Source organism: Nelusetta ayraudi, unplaced genomic scaffold (assembly GCF_046127955.1).
Source record: "Nelusetta ayraudi isolate G7.1 ecotype Tasmania unplaced genomic scaffold, CSIRO-AGI_Nayr_v1 ptg000092l, whole genome shotgun sequence".
In the NCBI taxonomy this organism is placed as follows: domain Eukaryota; kingdom Metazoa; phylum Chordata; class Actinopteri; order Tetraodontiformes; family Monacanthidae; genus Nelusetta; species Nelusetta ayraudi.
In genome coordinates this window covers 2,412,501-2,427,823 of record NW_027466142.1, presented here as the reverse complement: position 1 = coordinate 2,427,823, position 15,323 = coordinate 2,412,501, and the positions used below count along the sequence as shown (strand labels likewise).

Genomic DNA, 15,323 nt, shown 5'->3' with positions numbered 1-15,323 from the left:
ATCTCTGGGCCCCTAAAGAAGGAAAGGTTAAGAACATTTCTAAATGGTAAATACGGCTGTTAAACTTAAATTACACCTATTGAAAGTCACCGTCATCTTATTCCAAGGCCCTTAACAGAACCAGACACTCATCCTTACCCAAATATTGACATTGATTACCTTTCACAATGTTTGCGTTATCAATCTGTCACAAATAAAGCAAACCGCAGTGACGGCCACTGAAATCTCTCTAATTGAGGGTTTGAGGACGAACTAAGGGCTAAACTATGATTACAGTGAGAAGTGAGAGCTCTGCTGCCCTCCTGCGAGCGACGAGGCTCCTTCGGTGCACTGACTGTGACGCCGCCTTTACGTACCAAGTAGAAATGTGGTAATTCAAAACCTTCGATTAAATGTATTTAAAAATCAATTTAAAAAATCGGTGTTTTTTTGACGCTGTGTTGCCCAGATTGCTAAGAGACACCTAGACTACACTGTCCGTGTCTTTTATGCGACCAGCCGCCAGCCACAGCGATCACGACGAGAAGCAGCGTGGCTTTTATTGCAGAATGTCCCAGCGGCTGCGAACATAGCAGCGGGACCAGCAGACTTCTCCACCGCTGCTGAAGCCAGGCAGCAAGCCAGCATTTTGTCTTCCGCAAGCCAAGCCGAACCTAGTCGCCCGGACCGGGGCTCACTGAGGCTCCCACAGAACCGCACCGAACCTCGGCTACGTTTCGCGGCGGGACTCTGAGTGGAAAATGTAAGATGTTAGACACCGTTTTCATTCAATTCCTTCTAGGTGGAGGAGACACTGAGGTGGAGGTGGAGTTGGAGGGGGGCGTCTAGTAACGCTGGAATACTACGTGGTTTAGCTAACGTTAAATGTGAAACATTCTGATGATTTATTATTTATTTTTCACACACAGCGTGGGGATGATACCGGTGTCGAGTGTCCCGGTTTAAATGACATGAACTGAAATGTTTTTTTTTTCCTTCTTGGAGGGATATTTGGAATCCCAATGTGGTGATTTTGGAGTTGAATCGGGCTAAACACCTGTCCTGGGTACCACCGGGTATCACCGGGTCACCGTTTCAGAGGCTAACAACGATGTGTCGAACTAGAACAGTCATTACTCTGGCTGGACTTGGGAGCGGGAGAAGGAGGAGGTGGTGGTGGGTTTCAGTGATATAGTGGTTGGTAGTGGTGGCTATAGTGTTTCCCATGGCTACACCAAGCTTTCCCGGCTGCATGTGTGTGGATGTCTGGTGGAGGAGGTGGTGGTCGCGGCGGTCCATTTCCATTGCAAGGGCCGTCAGTATGACAACGTGAGCGATGGTTCCTGTGATGGAGTTGAGAGGGAACCTGCTGCTGTTCCCCTCCTAATTCCAAACAGGTGCCCGCTGGGAGAAAGGAGTCAGTTGGGAGGAGGGCTCGGCTCGGCTCGGCTCGGCTCCAGGAGTCGTGACGTCGCCCCGAGGAGGTGCAGGTTCACCGCTCGCTCACTCACTTCTCCTTTTGTTGAGTGAACAAACCCCGCTCGACGCGGCTCAGCTCTACTCGGCTCGGCTCGCTGTTTCACCCCTCACCCTCCAGCTGCTGCAGACAGGTCCTGGTCCGGGTCTAGACTAGACGGACGTGTGTTTAATTCCTCCCTCCCTTCACTTCACTCCCAGAGCCTGAGGAGCATGAGGCGGGGTGTCGGCGCCGAGCCTGCCCAGACTGGAGCCCTGCTGCTCGGCATGGTGCCGCTGTGAGGAGCCGCCGCTGTTGCTGGAGGCTCTCGCGTCCGACATGCCCGTGGTCGGCCTGAGAGGGAGGAAGTGCCTGGACAACATGACTGTTTTCAACCAGGAAAATGTCGAGGAGTTTTATGAAATTGGAGACGAGCTCGGGAGGTAAGTTTGTTTTCTTTATTATTTATTGACATGGACTTCAGCAATATCACTGTAATCGGTTATATATATATATATATATATATATATATATATATATATATATATATATATAGATATAGATAGATAGATAGATAGATAGATGGATGTACTTTATTGATCCCAAATTACATTGTTGCAGCCCTAAAAACGTACAAAAATAAACTGTACAGTAATTACAAAAACACTCAAATCAATCTATGTACAAAATACCACCAAAGCAGCGTGCATGCGTGTGCAGTGAGTCTAGCCATGCACATGCCCATGGCTCCCCTTGCCAGTAGGTAGGTGTACTTCGTTTACACACATGCAGTGTGACAGTAGTGACTCCTGCTCCAGTCTGCAGGACATGCATCCCCCCACTGTGCCAGTGTGGCCGTCGGACAAGCTTTGATTAATGCACTGGATAATGCACCGCTGTCATTGATGAAGCGTTCAGCGTCTGTGACTGCCACTGCCTCTTCCTGGAGATTGATTGCAGGGTGGTGGAGGTGGGGGTCTCATGGCATCCTCGCAGGGAGATGGTGTCACAGTCGGGTGGCAGTCGCGATGAAGAGGCTGAATGTGGACGAGACAATTTGTCAAGGCTGCATTGTTTTGTTTTTGCATGGCTGCTGAAATCGCTACCACGCTCAAGTGTGAAACCATAGCCTTAGTGTGTGTGTGTGTGTGTGTGTGTGTGTGTGTGTGTGTGTGTGTGTGTGTGTGTGTGTGTGTGTGTGTGTGTGTGTGTGTGTGTGTGTGCACATTCTAGTTAAACATGATGCCTGGGTGTGAAAAGTAGCTGTTGCCTCATCAGAAAGTTCACATCTGAAACTTTATTATGTAACGGCAAAGGCAAGAATGACATAAGCTGGGGAATATTTATTCCCGCAGCAGGCTGCAGACACCTGCTCCCATGAATATCAGAAACTTGGCCATGGACCTCGGGACTCGTGTTCTCCACATCGGCTAGAATCCTTCAGCATGTTATTCGTTCCAAAAACTCGCCTCCAGCTGGAGCTGCTCGTGTTAAAGAGACCTCTTTGTGCAAACCGATTGAATTTTAAGCTAAATTGTGTGTAAGGCAAAGGCAAATCATTGCTGATGATTGTAACCTTGGAAACAATTAGTTCATCCTATCATGCCGTAGATGATTTGGAATTCTTTAACATGATGAATTTTTTTAAATACGGCCAATACAGAGTCTTATCGTCCAAGAAAACCATTGACGGAAGCTTAACTTTAACATTTGCCAGAATGAATACAAGTCCACATAGACCGTCTCTTTTGTGAGATTTTAATTTCTTTGTGAGTTAGTAAATCATGCTGGATTCTAGTGACACTCAAGGCCACTCTGATATGAAATAATGAATTCAGACAGTTTCATAACATACTTATCATCTACAGAGGAGCAGTTGCTACACAGTGTTGGTGTCCTTCAGAGACTACATCTGAAAGTGTCTGCCATCAAGGGAAGCAAACAATCATTCAGTGACAATTGCATATTACATTGACTTAAATGGGCTTGCTGACAGTGTGTCCACGCAGAACACTGCACGTCTCGCTGAAATATCTCATGCAGACATTTGTTTAACTGCCGTTTCTCTGAACTGAGGACTATTATTTTAAGCACCCAATTTCATATCATGTTCCACCTTCTGTTTTTCTCTTTGAGAACATCTGTAGTTTAATGACCCCAAGACTGTTGGGCTTTTACGCTTCCTTGAACTGCTCAGCATGAACATTTGGTAAAATGAAACGTAATAGGGGAAAAAAATGATGCTGTCAAGACCATTTCCAAAGAACGGCGAGAGAGGCTTTTCCCTTCTTTTTTTTAAAAGTGCCCATGCCTTCCTTAGAAACACACTTTTACTATTGACTTGTTATTGCCATTATTATCATTTTTGCTTGGGTGACTTTTGGTTCAGCCCATGTTATTATGTTATGGAAACTGGCGAGTCTGCAGTCTTTGTCTCAATGGCAGCAACGCGACTTGACCTCTAATGCACTTTTCACGCTTGAAGACCGAGAGGCTTTTAATCTGACTGTACGCTGTGGCCGACTGTGGCTGGAATTGGAATGAGGCTCGTTTGGTTTGGCAAAGTGGGAAATCAGCCAAGCAAGCAGGGACTGGATCCCTTCTGTGGCACTGCCTGCACTGCCTGCCTGCTCTGACTGCACAGCCCACGGCTGCTCAAGTCAAGCATCTAACCTTCATTAGTATTTGGCCACAGTGAGCATGCGAGCCGTGTAATGAGACGGAGAGCTCGGGAGAAGCGGTGCAGTTGAAGAATTGTGTTCTGGGATGAAGAAGGGAATCAACCTATGAGCCTCGTCTGAAGTGTGTGTGACTTGTGTGCTCCAAGAGAGCAGCAAAATACCTTTTAATTTGCCATTAAGAATAAGTACTTAAGAGCATTTTCAGTGTTGTAGCAAAACAAAATTGTTAAAAAATAAATAAATTTGATTTGGTGCATCCATTATAAAACAGCCAATTGAATGACAGTCAGGAATTCACGGCTGCTTCCAAGTCATTTTGCACGTCCTGGCACAAATATTTAGACTCCAGCGACTCTCAGGTGACATTTTCTCCCGGTGTTTTGTGGTCGGAGAAATCTGAGAGGCCAGTGCATCGCCAACAAACAAGACCCCCCCCCCCCAACCACCACCACCACCACCACCACCCCCATTGCTGTTTAAACCACATACTCTGTGATATTTGACACTGTTTGTCTGATACATAATCCTGGAATTAGGGCCGAGATCAGCCTGTTAAATGTTTTCAGCTTGCAGTTATTTATGGTCATATGAGATGTTATTTTCCTGCAAAATAGCTCAGCGTCCAAATGTACTTCGTTAAACCCCGCCCACCACCACCACCACCCCTCTCCCCCTCTCGTGTTTTTGTTGTGCAGAGACTTGGTGCGTCATCCAGTTTCTCGCTGGTTTTGGACCAAACAATTCGGCTGCAGACTCGGTGTGGAGTGTGGAAACCAACCAAGTCACCTGCCCCCCTTCACCTTGTCCACTGGACAATTTCACACTGTGACTGTTTTTCATCCTTTATCATTAGTCTGTGTAAATACAACCGCAGTGTGGCTCTCCCCCATTTGGCCCTCATTTTCTGTTTTTGTTTTCTGTGTGTGTGTGTGTGTGTGTGTGTGTGTGTGTGTGTGTGTGTGTGTGTGTGTGTGTGTGTGTGTGTGTGTGTGTGTGGAGGAGGGAGGAGGAGGGAGGAGGAGGAGGGGTTTGTGTATTCCAGCAGGGATTTTTGCAATGCAAATGAACATAAAAAAGGCCCTAAACTGGGGCTGTATTTGGGTTATTCTCCTCAAAAAAAAAATCACCCAATAGGCACATTTCTATGAATACAAAATAGGATTATGTGCAAGGGCGTCCGCATGGCTTTCTCCATCACACTGTGATATTTGCTAACAGAACAGACGGTTGCGCTTTTCAGTGCAGACTTTTATTGGAGGGAAGAAAAAGGGGCTGCTGAGAATCACTGCAGTCAACTTTTCTTTGTAGCACAGCGAGGGCTGCTGAAGCCGTGCAGGCGCTGCGTGCACACTGCGCCCCAGCCGCTGACCTAGATTTACCCCCCTAGCCCAGGTCCTGGGGTGGGGGGGCAGTCTGGCCGGGTAGCAGAAGTGGCCTTGATGAAGCCTGCCACTCACACAGCACCCTCCCCCCCCCCCCCCCCCCCCCCGCCCCCTAGCCCTGCCCAGCCAACCCAGCCCAGCCCACCCATCCCCCCTCAACCACCGGGGGAGCTGCAGCGCCATCGCATCGCATGTTGGGAATTTTGCCCCCCCAAAAATGTGGCCAATTATGCGGCCTTTTCTAGTGATATATTAACCTAAGCTGAAATATCAATAACCATGACATAACACAAAAAGATTTGTCACGTTTTTCATGGGCGCAACCCAGATACTTAGCTCTGCTGCTCACCCCACAAATGCGTGTTCCTTACAAGTGTGGCACCATCGAAAAGGGGAATAAACAGGCTTTCCGAACACAAATTTCTTTATTTTTTGTGTTGTGTTGACGTAACGCCGTGCAGTTCTATCAGTTTGTGTTCATGTTGTCTTTGTGTTAGAAGCTGAGAGCTGCAATGCCGCTGTGGAGCATCACGCCACACACTACCTACACTGGCTACTCGCTCACTACATATATACACTCTATCACTGGCCCAGTCACAGGTCTTTGCTCTGCAGGTGTCTTACAAGTTAAACTGAAATGTGACTAATTTCCTGAATGACACAGGAGCATAATGACGTATTGTAAATTAGTCTCTGCAGCCAGTGAAGTTAGAGAGAGAGAGAGAGAGAGAGTGAGAGAGAGATTTATCTTCTTGTCTCGACTCTTGTCTCCTTGACCTTGATATCAACTTTTGCTCTTTTCACATCTCTGCAGAGACCGACAGTAATTCATGCAGGGAGTGTACGTAATAAATGGAGCATTCTTCCCTGATGGGTGACGGTTGGTGTTCCAGCCGCTGCGGACTTGTTTACCGTTAAGCAGGGAGTGCCTGAAGTGGCTGTCATAGCTCATTTTGAAACGTGTTTGAAAAATGATGACATCAGCCTTCCCCTTTGTCACTGAGTTATCGTTTTTACAGGAAACACTTGGAGGTTGCATGGATTCATAACTGTGTCCAGTAAGACCAGCGTAATGTCAGATTAGCTGGCCTGAGTGGAATATTGGTCGTGCAAAGATAAAGAAGAATGTGTTGGTGTTTTGAGGCGTAATTCATCCAGAATCACAATCAGAATCAGCTTTATTGACCAAGTTTGTACATGCCAACAATTGGCAAGGAATTTGACTCCGTTTTTTCTGTATTCTACTACTTAGGTTAAAAAAAAAAAAACTACAGAATAAGTAAAAAGTAAAAAATAAAGGTAAACAAGTAAACCCAGTGCAACCGGAAGTATAAATAAACTATAAACAGTGTACAACTTGGTGGAGTAAAATAAGTATCTATATACAAGTCTACATAGTATATATAAATAAAATATATATAGATGTATACATATGTATGCAAGTATTCGTTATGTGCACATATACCTAAAAAAATACCTAAATATAAAAAATATATACAAGTCTACATATGTATACCCTGTGACAGTAAAATAAAATAAAAAGAAACATAAAAAGAAAGTCGAGTGGAAATGTTCAGTGAAGTGTATCAGTGTATCCTTGGCAGAACCAGGAAGTGCTGAACACCACGGCTCACCAATTTGTGGTTCTAAATATCCAGCCGCTTTGAAAATCTCCACATCGCCATCTTCTCATGGCCATCTAGCGCTTCGTCCACCCGGTGCGTCTCCATGGGTTTCAGTTAAAGGCCGTAGGTTGCATGTTTGTTTGTTTTTTTTTGGTTTGTTTTTTCCACTGCTTAGTTGCACATGGCATACACGGGACCTATTTTAGTTGACCTGGAATTAACTGATCACATGTACCACGTACCTGATTGACTGCTCAGAACACGTATTTCCCCACTCCTCATGCTCTTCTTAAGCCTCTTATGCACAGAGATCCCACCTCACTGCCAGAAGGGAAAGCCCTGAAGACTGAATATTAGTATTGATATGTTAGTAACGCTAAACACTAGTCCTGCCTGCCACTAACAGTACAGTTTCAAACGGGAGGGGATATCGGGATTGTTTTGAACCAGTTTTTCTCGTCCTGGCAGTTGTAATACGGTGCTGCGCCAAATCTCTTCTGTTGCTTGTTAGTTTCTTTTTTGGATGATCGTTGTTTTGTTCTGAGTTGTCTTGGCAATATTCGGACACACTTTCTCGCATGACTGCTCTCCTTGAAAATCAGACCTGGGCGTTGTCTGTTGTGAGTGTGTGTGTCAAAAGAAAGGGCAGGGGCTTTCAGAACATTTTCAATTAATGTCAGCCAGGTGAGACGGCAAGACCAGGAATTCAAATCTGCCCATCCTGCAGGTGTTAACGGCTGATCATTAAAGCGCCGTCATCCTTTTAGTTTCCAAATGTCAAGTTCTGCAGACTGGCTTTGCAGAACCCACAACACCTCACTGTGTGCCTGCTGACTTTCCCCAAAACCTGCAGAATGTCAGTTTCAGCAGAAAGGGGCCCCTGTTTTAAAAAACCCAGCACGCAAACAAAACAGGAGATGATGGATGAGGCGGCTGAGGTGCCGTAAGTGGACAGCCTCCTCATCTCCTGCCACCTCCCACTGCTGCTGCTGTCAGATCAGGGCCTCTGCACCACTGTCGGCTTCCATCACCAACCTAGAATCAATTTAAATTTAGTCAGTGGTGCCCTTTTCCTTGGACAGCCCTCTCTGGGCCGTCTCACGCCGTGGCTCGTCTCAGATCACGTTTCCCCACGTTAGAAAATGCATCCATAAATGACCAAATTATTCAATTGATATCGACAGTATTTTTGAAATGATCTCGTTCGTGCGCTGCCAGGTAAAGTCACGCTTGCATCAGTCAAAGCATAAGGATACTGCGGCCATCCAGAGGCCTGAATAAATAGCAGAAATATGTGTAATAAGTTCAATAAAATCATTAAACTGCCCAATATGAGTAAATGTATTCTCAACGAAAACTATTGCACTCATACATTAGTAAAACTTCCAGCGGTACATTGAATCAAACAAGCATATTACCGGCAGCTTGTCACTTACGTAAAAATAAACCAGCAGGCTCTTGATGAAATGGAGTCCTTGAGCTTCAGTGCTGTTGAAGAGCAGAAAAATGTCAAGGCCTCGCTTGTATTTTCCATTTGCTCCGGGACATACACTAAACTGAACATTGTCAAATGTTGCGCAGGTTGCTGTGTATAGAGTGAGCTGTTTCTATTGGTTCAGCTGGTCAGCGCCCTCCAGACATGAGGAGAGATGACTAACTGATTTCACTGCAAGCAAGACTGTGAAATGTCTTCCTGACGCTCTGAGGGATAGTAATGCCTTCTGATTGGCTCGGATTAAAACAAAGCAAAACACCCATATCACCTTTAGAAGGTTTTAAAGTGAACCTAGGATTGAGTTGACTCAGCTGAACCCTGTCACGTCTGACCTCCTAAAGCAAAGTGTTTGGTTCTTGTTGTGGACTAGTGGGGCCACAATGGGTCCCAAAATTTGATAAAGCGGGCTGGAGCAGCAGCAGCAGATGGATGGAGTGTTTTGGTGAGCCACCTCATAGAAGAAAAAAATATCATGGGATATGTAGAAAATGTGCTTTGATTTAAATTGTGAAAATGAGCAAAAAATATTAGAACAAAACATCTCTTTGAAGTGAATCACTGAAAATTAAAATGAATGAAATAGATCTGTTTCTAGCACTAACATTTGCTGTTATTTAAAAGCACAGGGAGTTGTGTTAGAGAACGCAGGGAAACTAAAACAATTTTAATGTTTATTAATATCATTTCTTCAACTTCGGCGGGCCGGATTAAAAAGCTTAACGGGCCGCATATGGCCCCTGGGCCGTAGTTTGCCCACGCCTGGTCTAGGTCACACCAACTGTGAAGATGCCAGCAGAAACCTCTCCACCTCCGAGCACAGTGTGTCCCTTGTGGCCGCTGCTTCAAACCCAGTTGCAGTGGAAGTTAATGACATTCCTCTGACATGTTAAAGGCTTTCCACTGCAGCCAAGAGACCAGGCCAAACACTGCTTGGCCCTCATTGAGCTCTCGTTCAGTCAGCTGTCAGTCACTGCTGCTGCTGCTGCTGCTGCTATAGAACTATCATTCTTACCTTCCTGACTCCTGACCCCAGTTTTCGCTACTTGATCTTTAAACGCGCCCAGATAGACCGTTACAGATCGGAGGATCTGTAACGCAGGCCATGGGTTTTCTATGCCTAATGCGTCTGATTTAATAGCTGAATCACAGTCTCTTTGTTAATGCTATCTCCAATTACTGGCCTCATTTTCCCTCAATCACCCTACAACCTAAACACCTGACTCTACATTATGTATTGATGACTTTTCACACCTCAGCAGAAGGGGGAGTCGTCGTTTTCCCTGAATAGAATCAGCGGAATTTGATAATCAGCTCATCGCCGGGCAGATAAGGAACCATTTATTCAAATCAGGTGTGTTGGGCTAGAGAGCTCTGTGCTGAGAGCTGCAGGGCAGGCAGAGCCATGGAAAGTAAAGACACCCATCCACTCCTGTAATTCATCTCTGTGCTTTCTGTTTCTCATGCGGTCAATTTGACACAGATTAAACCTCTTCCCGCTGGAAGAAAAGAGTTCTACCCATTGCCACAACAGTGGAAAGCCACAGAGGCCAAAGCACTGCAAGCATAAATAAATACAACAGAAGAAGAGTAAATGGACTGCACTTAAAAAGCGCTTTCCAGCACCTTTGCGGTACCCCAAAGCGCTTCTGGTTCACCCATTCACTCACACACTCATACACCTGTGGCTGGCTGCTGCCATCCCCATTGGGAGCAATTTAGGGTTAAGTGTCTTGCCCAAGTACAAAATGACAGACTGGGATGGAGCAGGAACCAACCGTTCGGTCATTTGACAAGCCGCTCTACCTCCTGAGCTACAGTCACAGGAGCAGAGCAGAGCAGAGCAGAACATGTCTCCATAGCACCAGGAGTCCAGGAAGGCTGAGAGTTCATCCAGTGTGGCCTCCTAACCAGGAGCCACGTTCACTTGGCTGTCACAGCTCTCAGTGGTTCTGTGTAGCCAGGAGTTGCAGTGTAAGGGACCGTGGATGTGGGCCTGCTGCTGAGAGAGATGGAGATTTGCATTGTTTGAAGACTTCTGTGTGTAATGAATCACAACTGTGTCTTGTTTCTGCTGACCTTGTATTCTAGAAGTGCTTCTAATGTGATATCTCGGAGGACAACAGCAGGCACATTCTGGGAGAACCACTCTTTGACGTATCATAAGGACTGAATTACTGTAGTTGTGTGTGGATTAAAGTTTTGATCAAAGTTTCTTATTTGTTAACATGTACTCAGCCTTGGTGGGGATTTTCAGCTCCAGCATGCAGTTGCAGGTTTTAAGAGAGACAGAAAATGAGAAATGTCTGTGGCGGTGATTATCGTACATTACTGGACCCAGGGTGTGAAATTGGAGGGGGGCCAGGATCCATCAGAAAGCCCAACTGGAGTTCATACCTTTGCAGTGAAGCGGTGCACGCTGTTTATAGCCTCCCACCATGATCCGCCGTGCTCTTCCTTCCTCCAGCAGCTCTGCTTCCTCTGCTCAGCCTCTCAATCCTGTTGCTGTGGTTACCCTTCTGCTGTACACAATGGCCGGGTGGTTGCATAATGTTTTTCTGGCGTGGTGCAGCTTGTGGCCCACACTACGGCTGAGTGGGCAGGGAGCGCTCCGCTCTCAGCGCCCTCCCACACATCCCAGCATGCGACGGAGAAGGCTGGAAACTCGGCGGGAAGTTGGGTGCACGGGCAGCGTCGCACCGGACGCACCTCTTGTACCCCGTAGCATCCCATGCCCCTCGCCGGGGTCAAAGGTCCAACAGCTCATTGCGTTGCGAAGAGTGACGTCACGGACAGTCAAAACCAATCAGTTTGGAGCTGGTCTGACTCAGACGCATCTGTCCGAATGCGATTTGAAACTGTCTCCCGAATGTGGTTTCAATCTGTTTAGCAAATATCGGATTTCACGTGATTTGTGACTGTTCAGACTACAATAAGAGCCATCTGGTTTCAACCTGGATGGGCTAAAAAAAAATCAGATTTTGGCTGGCAGTCTGAACGCGGCTATTGATTTGATGGTTGCGTGTCCCATTTGCCTATGTATGGAATCTCCCTTAAACGGACCTCCTCTTAACACTCTTTGGATATCAGTGACTTTCTTGTGAAGCAGTCCAAATGAATTGTGCTTGAAGTGAGAGACTGTCGTACTTTCTCAGTTGGAGGAAAGGACGAAAAGATGCTTTTTGTAGATGCATCGAGGCACGAAAGAGAATCATCTCTGCCAGCTGGAGTTTGAGCTGAAATCGGCTCTTCAGAAGAGTGATGCAACTTTTCCTGGTGCGTGTGTGTGTGCGCGCGTTTGTGTGTGTGTTTGCGTGTGTTCAGCCAATTGAGGTTCTTTTTCTGAAGCTTCATAAGCTGATTATCGCAGACAGCTCTTGCCACACCTCACTTCCAACTTAACAAGTCTATAATTAAATCTATAGTGTTGATTATGGTTGTCTGGTTCCGGTCAGCTTCCACTTGACTGTGTCTTGGCTTTTCTTTTTCAATTTCTCCTCACCATAACATGAACAGTGTTTTGCTATCAAGTGTGGACTGTCACCTAAATATGATTTTGGTGTGCGAGTGGGTTTCCGGAAGCTCAACCTTTTCACCCTTCACCTATGTCTCACTACCATCTTTTGGATCGGGTCTTTGCCAGAGAGCTGCTCTAATATGACAGCTCCCCAGTGTGCAATGGCCTGGCCAGTCTTCATACAGGGAGTGGACTGGCGCCCGCAGGCCCTGACAGGTCGACGCTCTTGCATGGCTGCACTGTGTTTCTGGGTCTGACACTGCATCATGAGGAAAAGGAATCTTCTCTGTTCCCAGAAGTACCGACGGTAACAATGATAAGAAGTATGAGAGTGGGGATTTGCATAGTGGTGACACACATGTATGAACCTTATCTATTAGAATGATAAGCGCCTCATGTCAACATTTGAAATGCTCTCCTGGCTGTGCCTGAGAAATCACTCGAGAACCGTCGCCTCTTTGTCGCTCGACTGATGATGTGGTGTTTTTTTTATTTTTTTTATTTTGATCATTTTGACTCTGTGCTCACATTTATTTTCCAGCTGCCACCGCCAGATGCGTGGTGACTTACGTAACACGTCAACCCAAGTGTGAATAATGGTGTGTGGGCATCTCCAGGTCTGATCTGCTGCGTCACACTGCTGCTCAGATGATGCTGCTTCATGCTCCAGCCAGACTCTCAGTAGCCCTGTGTGTGTGTGTGTGTGTGTGTGTGTGTGTGTGTGTGTGTGTGTGTGTGTGTGTGTGTGTGTGTGTGTGTGTGTGTGTGTGTGTGTGCGTGTGCGTGTGTGTGTGTACATTCAACATGAAGGGCTGTGTTGTCAACAGCAGACGTGCACATTGTGCAGCAGCACAAGCTGTCTGGATCTCCACAGCAGAGTCATGTAGCAGCAGCAGCAGCAGTCATGTAGCAGCAGCAGCAGTCATGTAGGAGCAGCAGAGTCATGTAGCAGCAGCAGCAGCAGCAGTCATGTAGGAGCAGCAGCAGCAGCAGTCATGTAGCAGTAACTCTGTGAACCCTGGTATTTCAGTTCCTCAAGGAAACTCCTGAGCCTTGTTGTTGTTGTTATTATTGTTGTTGTAACTCAGGTCATCGTCACAAACAAAACAACAGCCAAACTAGCAGCGTCTCCTTCTCCAGGCGGCTCCCTCACAACATTCCCACCCTGCCAGACAAACTAGTCGGCTGAGAGAGAGGGAGAGAGGGAGAGGGAGAGGGAGGGAGAGCTGAGCCTGGTCTGCGCTTGAAGCACAACAAAGGCAGTCGTGCAATTTGACACTGCAGACCATCCTGGCTTTTCTTTCTTTTTTCTTTTTTTTCTTTTTCACTGCGTCGGGTTGATCAGCTCGAGGAAAACAGCCCTCTTCTCGACCTCCACGTCTGTCAGCGATTCCTAGGAAGGCCCTCGCTCTCTCTTTCTATCTCTCTCTCTCTCCCTCTCTCACTCTCTTTGTTCATTATCTCTCCCTCTCTCTCTTTCTCTCTCTCTATCTCTCTCTCTGCTTGTTCAACAGCACCCCAGGAGAATGTCAAGGGTTTTCCCAGCCTCCTTTCAGTCACTGAGAAGTGGTGGATTCTGACACGTTACTTCCTGTTCATTTAGCCGGCGCGTTTCCTTCTTTTTTCTTTTTTTTTATTGAAATTCTAATCCCTGACAAAATTAAATTGGCTGAGAAACAGTTATTACAAGGCGCTGGCGGTGAGTTTTTCTCCATTGCCTCATTCCAAAAGAGGGGAGTTGGGTTGAACCTCGGCCACCGCGCCCCCCCCCCCCCCCCGTGTGTGTGTGTGTGTGTGTGTGTGTGTGTGTGTGTGTGTGTGTGTGTGTGTGTGTGCAGCTGGTGTTGTTAACAAAGGGTGGGCTCGTTTTCCGCTGTCAGAATTCACATGCAGCGCTAGGGTGGCTTTAGAGAGAGAGAGTGAGAGAGAGAGAGAGAGAGAGAGACAGAGATAGATAGAGTTTCTAGAGGTCACATGCCGTCCCCCTGTAAATTAAGTTGTTTACTGTGTTTGCCGTTTCTATGTTGTTCTTTTTTTATCGTGTTGGGTTCTAGAAAAAAGGTGAATCATTGAATGCAAGTCAAAGAAATGCGGTTGAAAAAAAACTGCATCCAAGCAGGTAGCGGGAAAGGAGAGCAGCCGGAGACAACGTGCCTGTGTTGCAGCTCGCCACTGCACTTCCTCACACAGTTTTCACACATCAGCGTCTTATGAAACACACAGCAACAGGGCTGCTGCTTCCACTGGGTTGTGTGTCGTCTGAGGTTGTTCACCTCGGGCCTCACCTCACACTCGCTGGTCAGGTTTCACAACATGAGGCTCCTGCTCAACTTCCTTTTTTGTTTTCACGAAGCGGTTGACCAGTGTGGTGATCACGCCCTCCGCTGAGTCTTTCTGCAGCAGGGAGTCTGGGACTGGGACAAAGTCTCGGTGCAACGTTGAGCTGTAGTGAACCACATGATTGGCCAGTGGATAGTGGACACATTATCTTACTTGGCTATTGTTCACGATTGCATCAAATAAAAAAAACAAAAACAAAAAAAACGTTGATATTTATTGAAAAAAATCTTCCTCCAGATAGAACAGTGAACAGCATTTATATAGAGCCAAACAGCCTGAATATGGAACAAAGCAAAGCTTAATACTATACAACAAATAACTTCATATTGCACACATGCAAAATTGAATTTCAATTTAAAAAAAACTACAACTCAAAATAAAAAATAAATAGTTTGACACCTATGATCTAGGATGACGCTCGACAAAACGGGAACCAAATGCAACACGATCTGGTGGACGAAATGGTCCCCCAGCTTTAAGTTTGCTTGAGCAAAATATGAATTTTCAACAGACAACTGGCGGAAAATGGCAGAATACAATGTCCTCCTCAAGTTGTGAGAGTTTGAATAGGTGGGTAGTGTGAAATGGCCCACATTTGCACACGCACAATGCTTCACCACGAGGCTTTTCAATTAACAGGAAGCGTCGGGCCACTCAGAAAATATCACACTGAATGTTTTTTCAAGTGTGGGCGATGACTCAAACTCATTGTCAATGCAGTGCAGCTCCGCTCTGCCGCCGTCGAGATGCTTCAGCTGCCGTCCAGGAGGACGTGCGGCCGATTAGAGTCCCCTCTGTGGACCAGGACTCCAGAAATGTGACCAGGATTTGAGTGTCGCGGCGCAACGGAG

At 46.5% G+C, this 15,323-nt stretch overlaps 1 protein-coding gene across 17 annotated transcripts in view; it reads left to right on the top strand.

Moving 5' to 3' along the window:
• Positions 1 to 576: 576 nt before the first annotated feature.
• The window catches only part of dapk1 (death-associated protein kinase 1), a 50,173-nt gene continuing 35,426 nt past the window's right edge, over positions 577 to 15,323 (top strand). For 15 of the 17 annotated variants that reach the window (XM_076047250.1, XM_076047244.1, XM_076047249.1 and 12 more), the window contains exons 1-2: positions 578 to 742; positions 1,657 to 1,878. In XM_076047250.1, the coding sequence (XP_075903365.1) occupies positions 1,775 to 1,878 (104 nt within the window). In that variant the 5' untranslated portion in view covers positions 578 to 742; positions 1,657 to 1,774. Of the gene's footprint in view, positions 743 to 1,257; positions 1,879 to 15,323 lie in introns of those variants that run through there. The other 2 variants (XM_076047252.1, XM_076047247.1) reach the window with 2 other exon arrangements.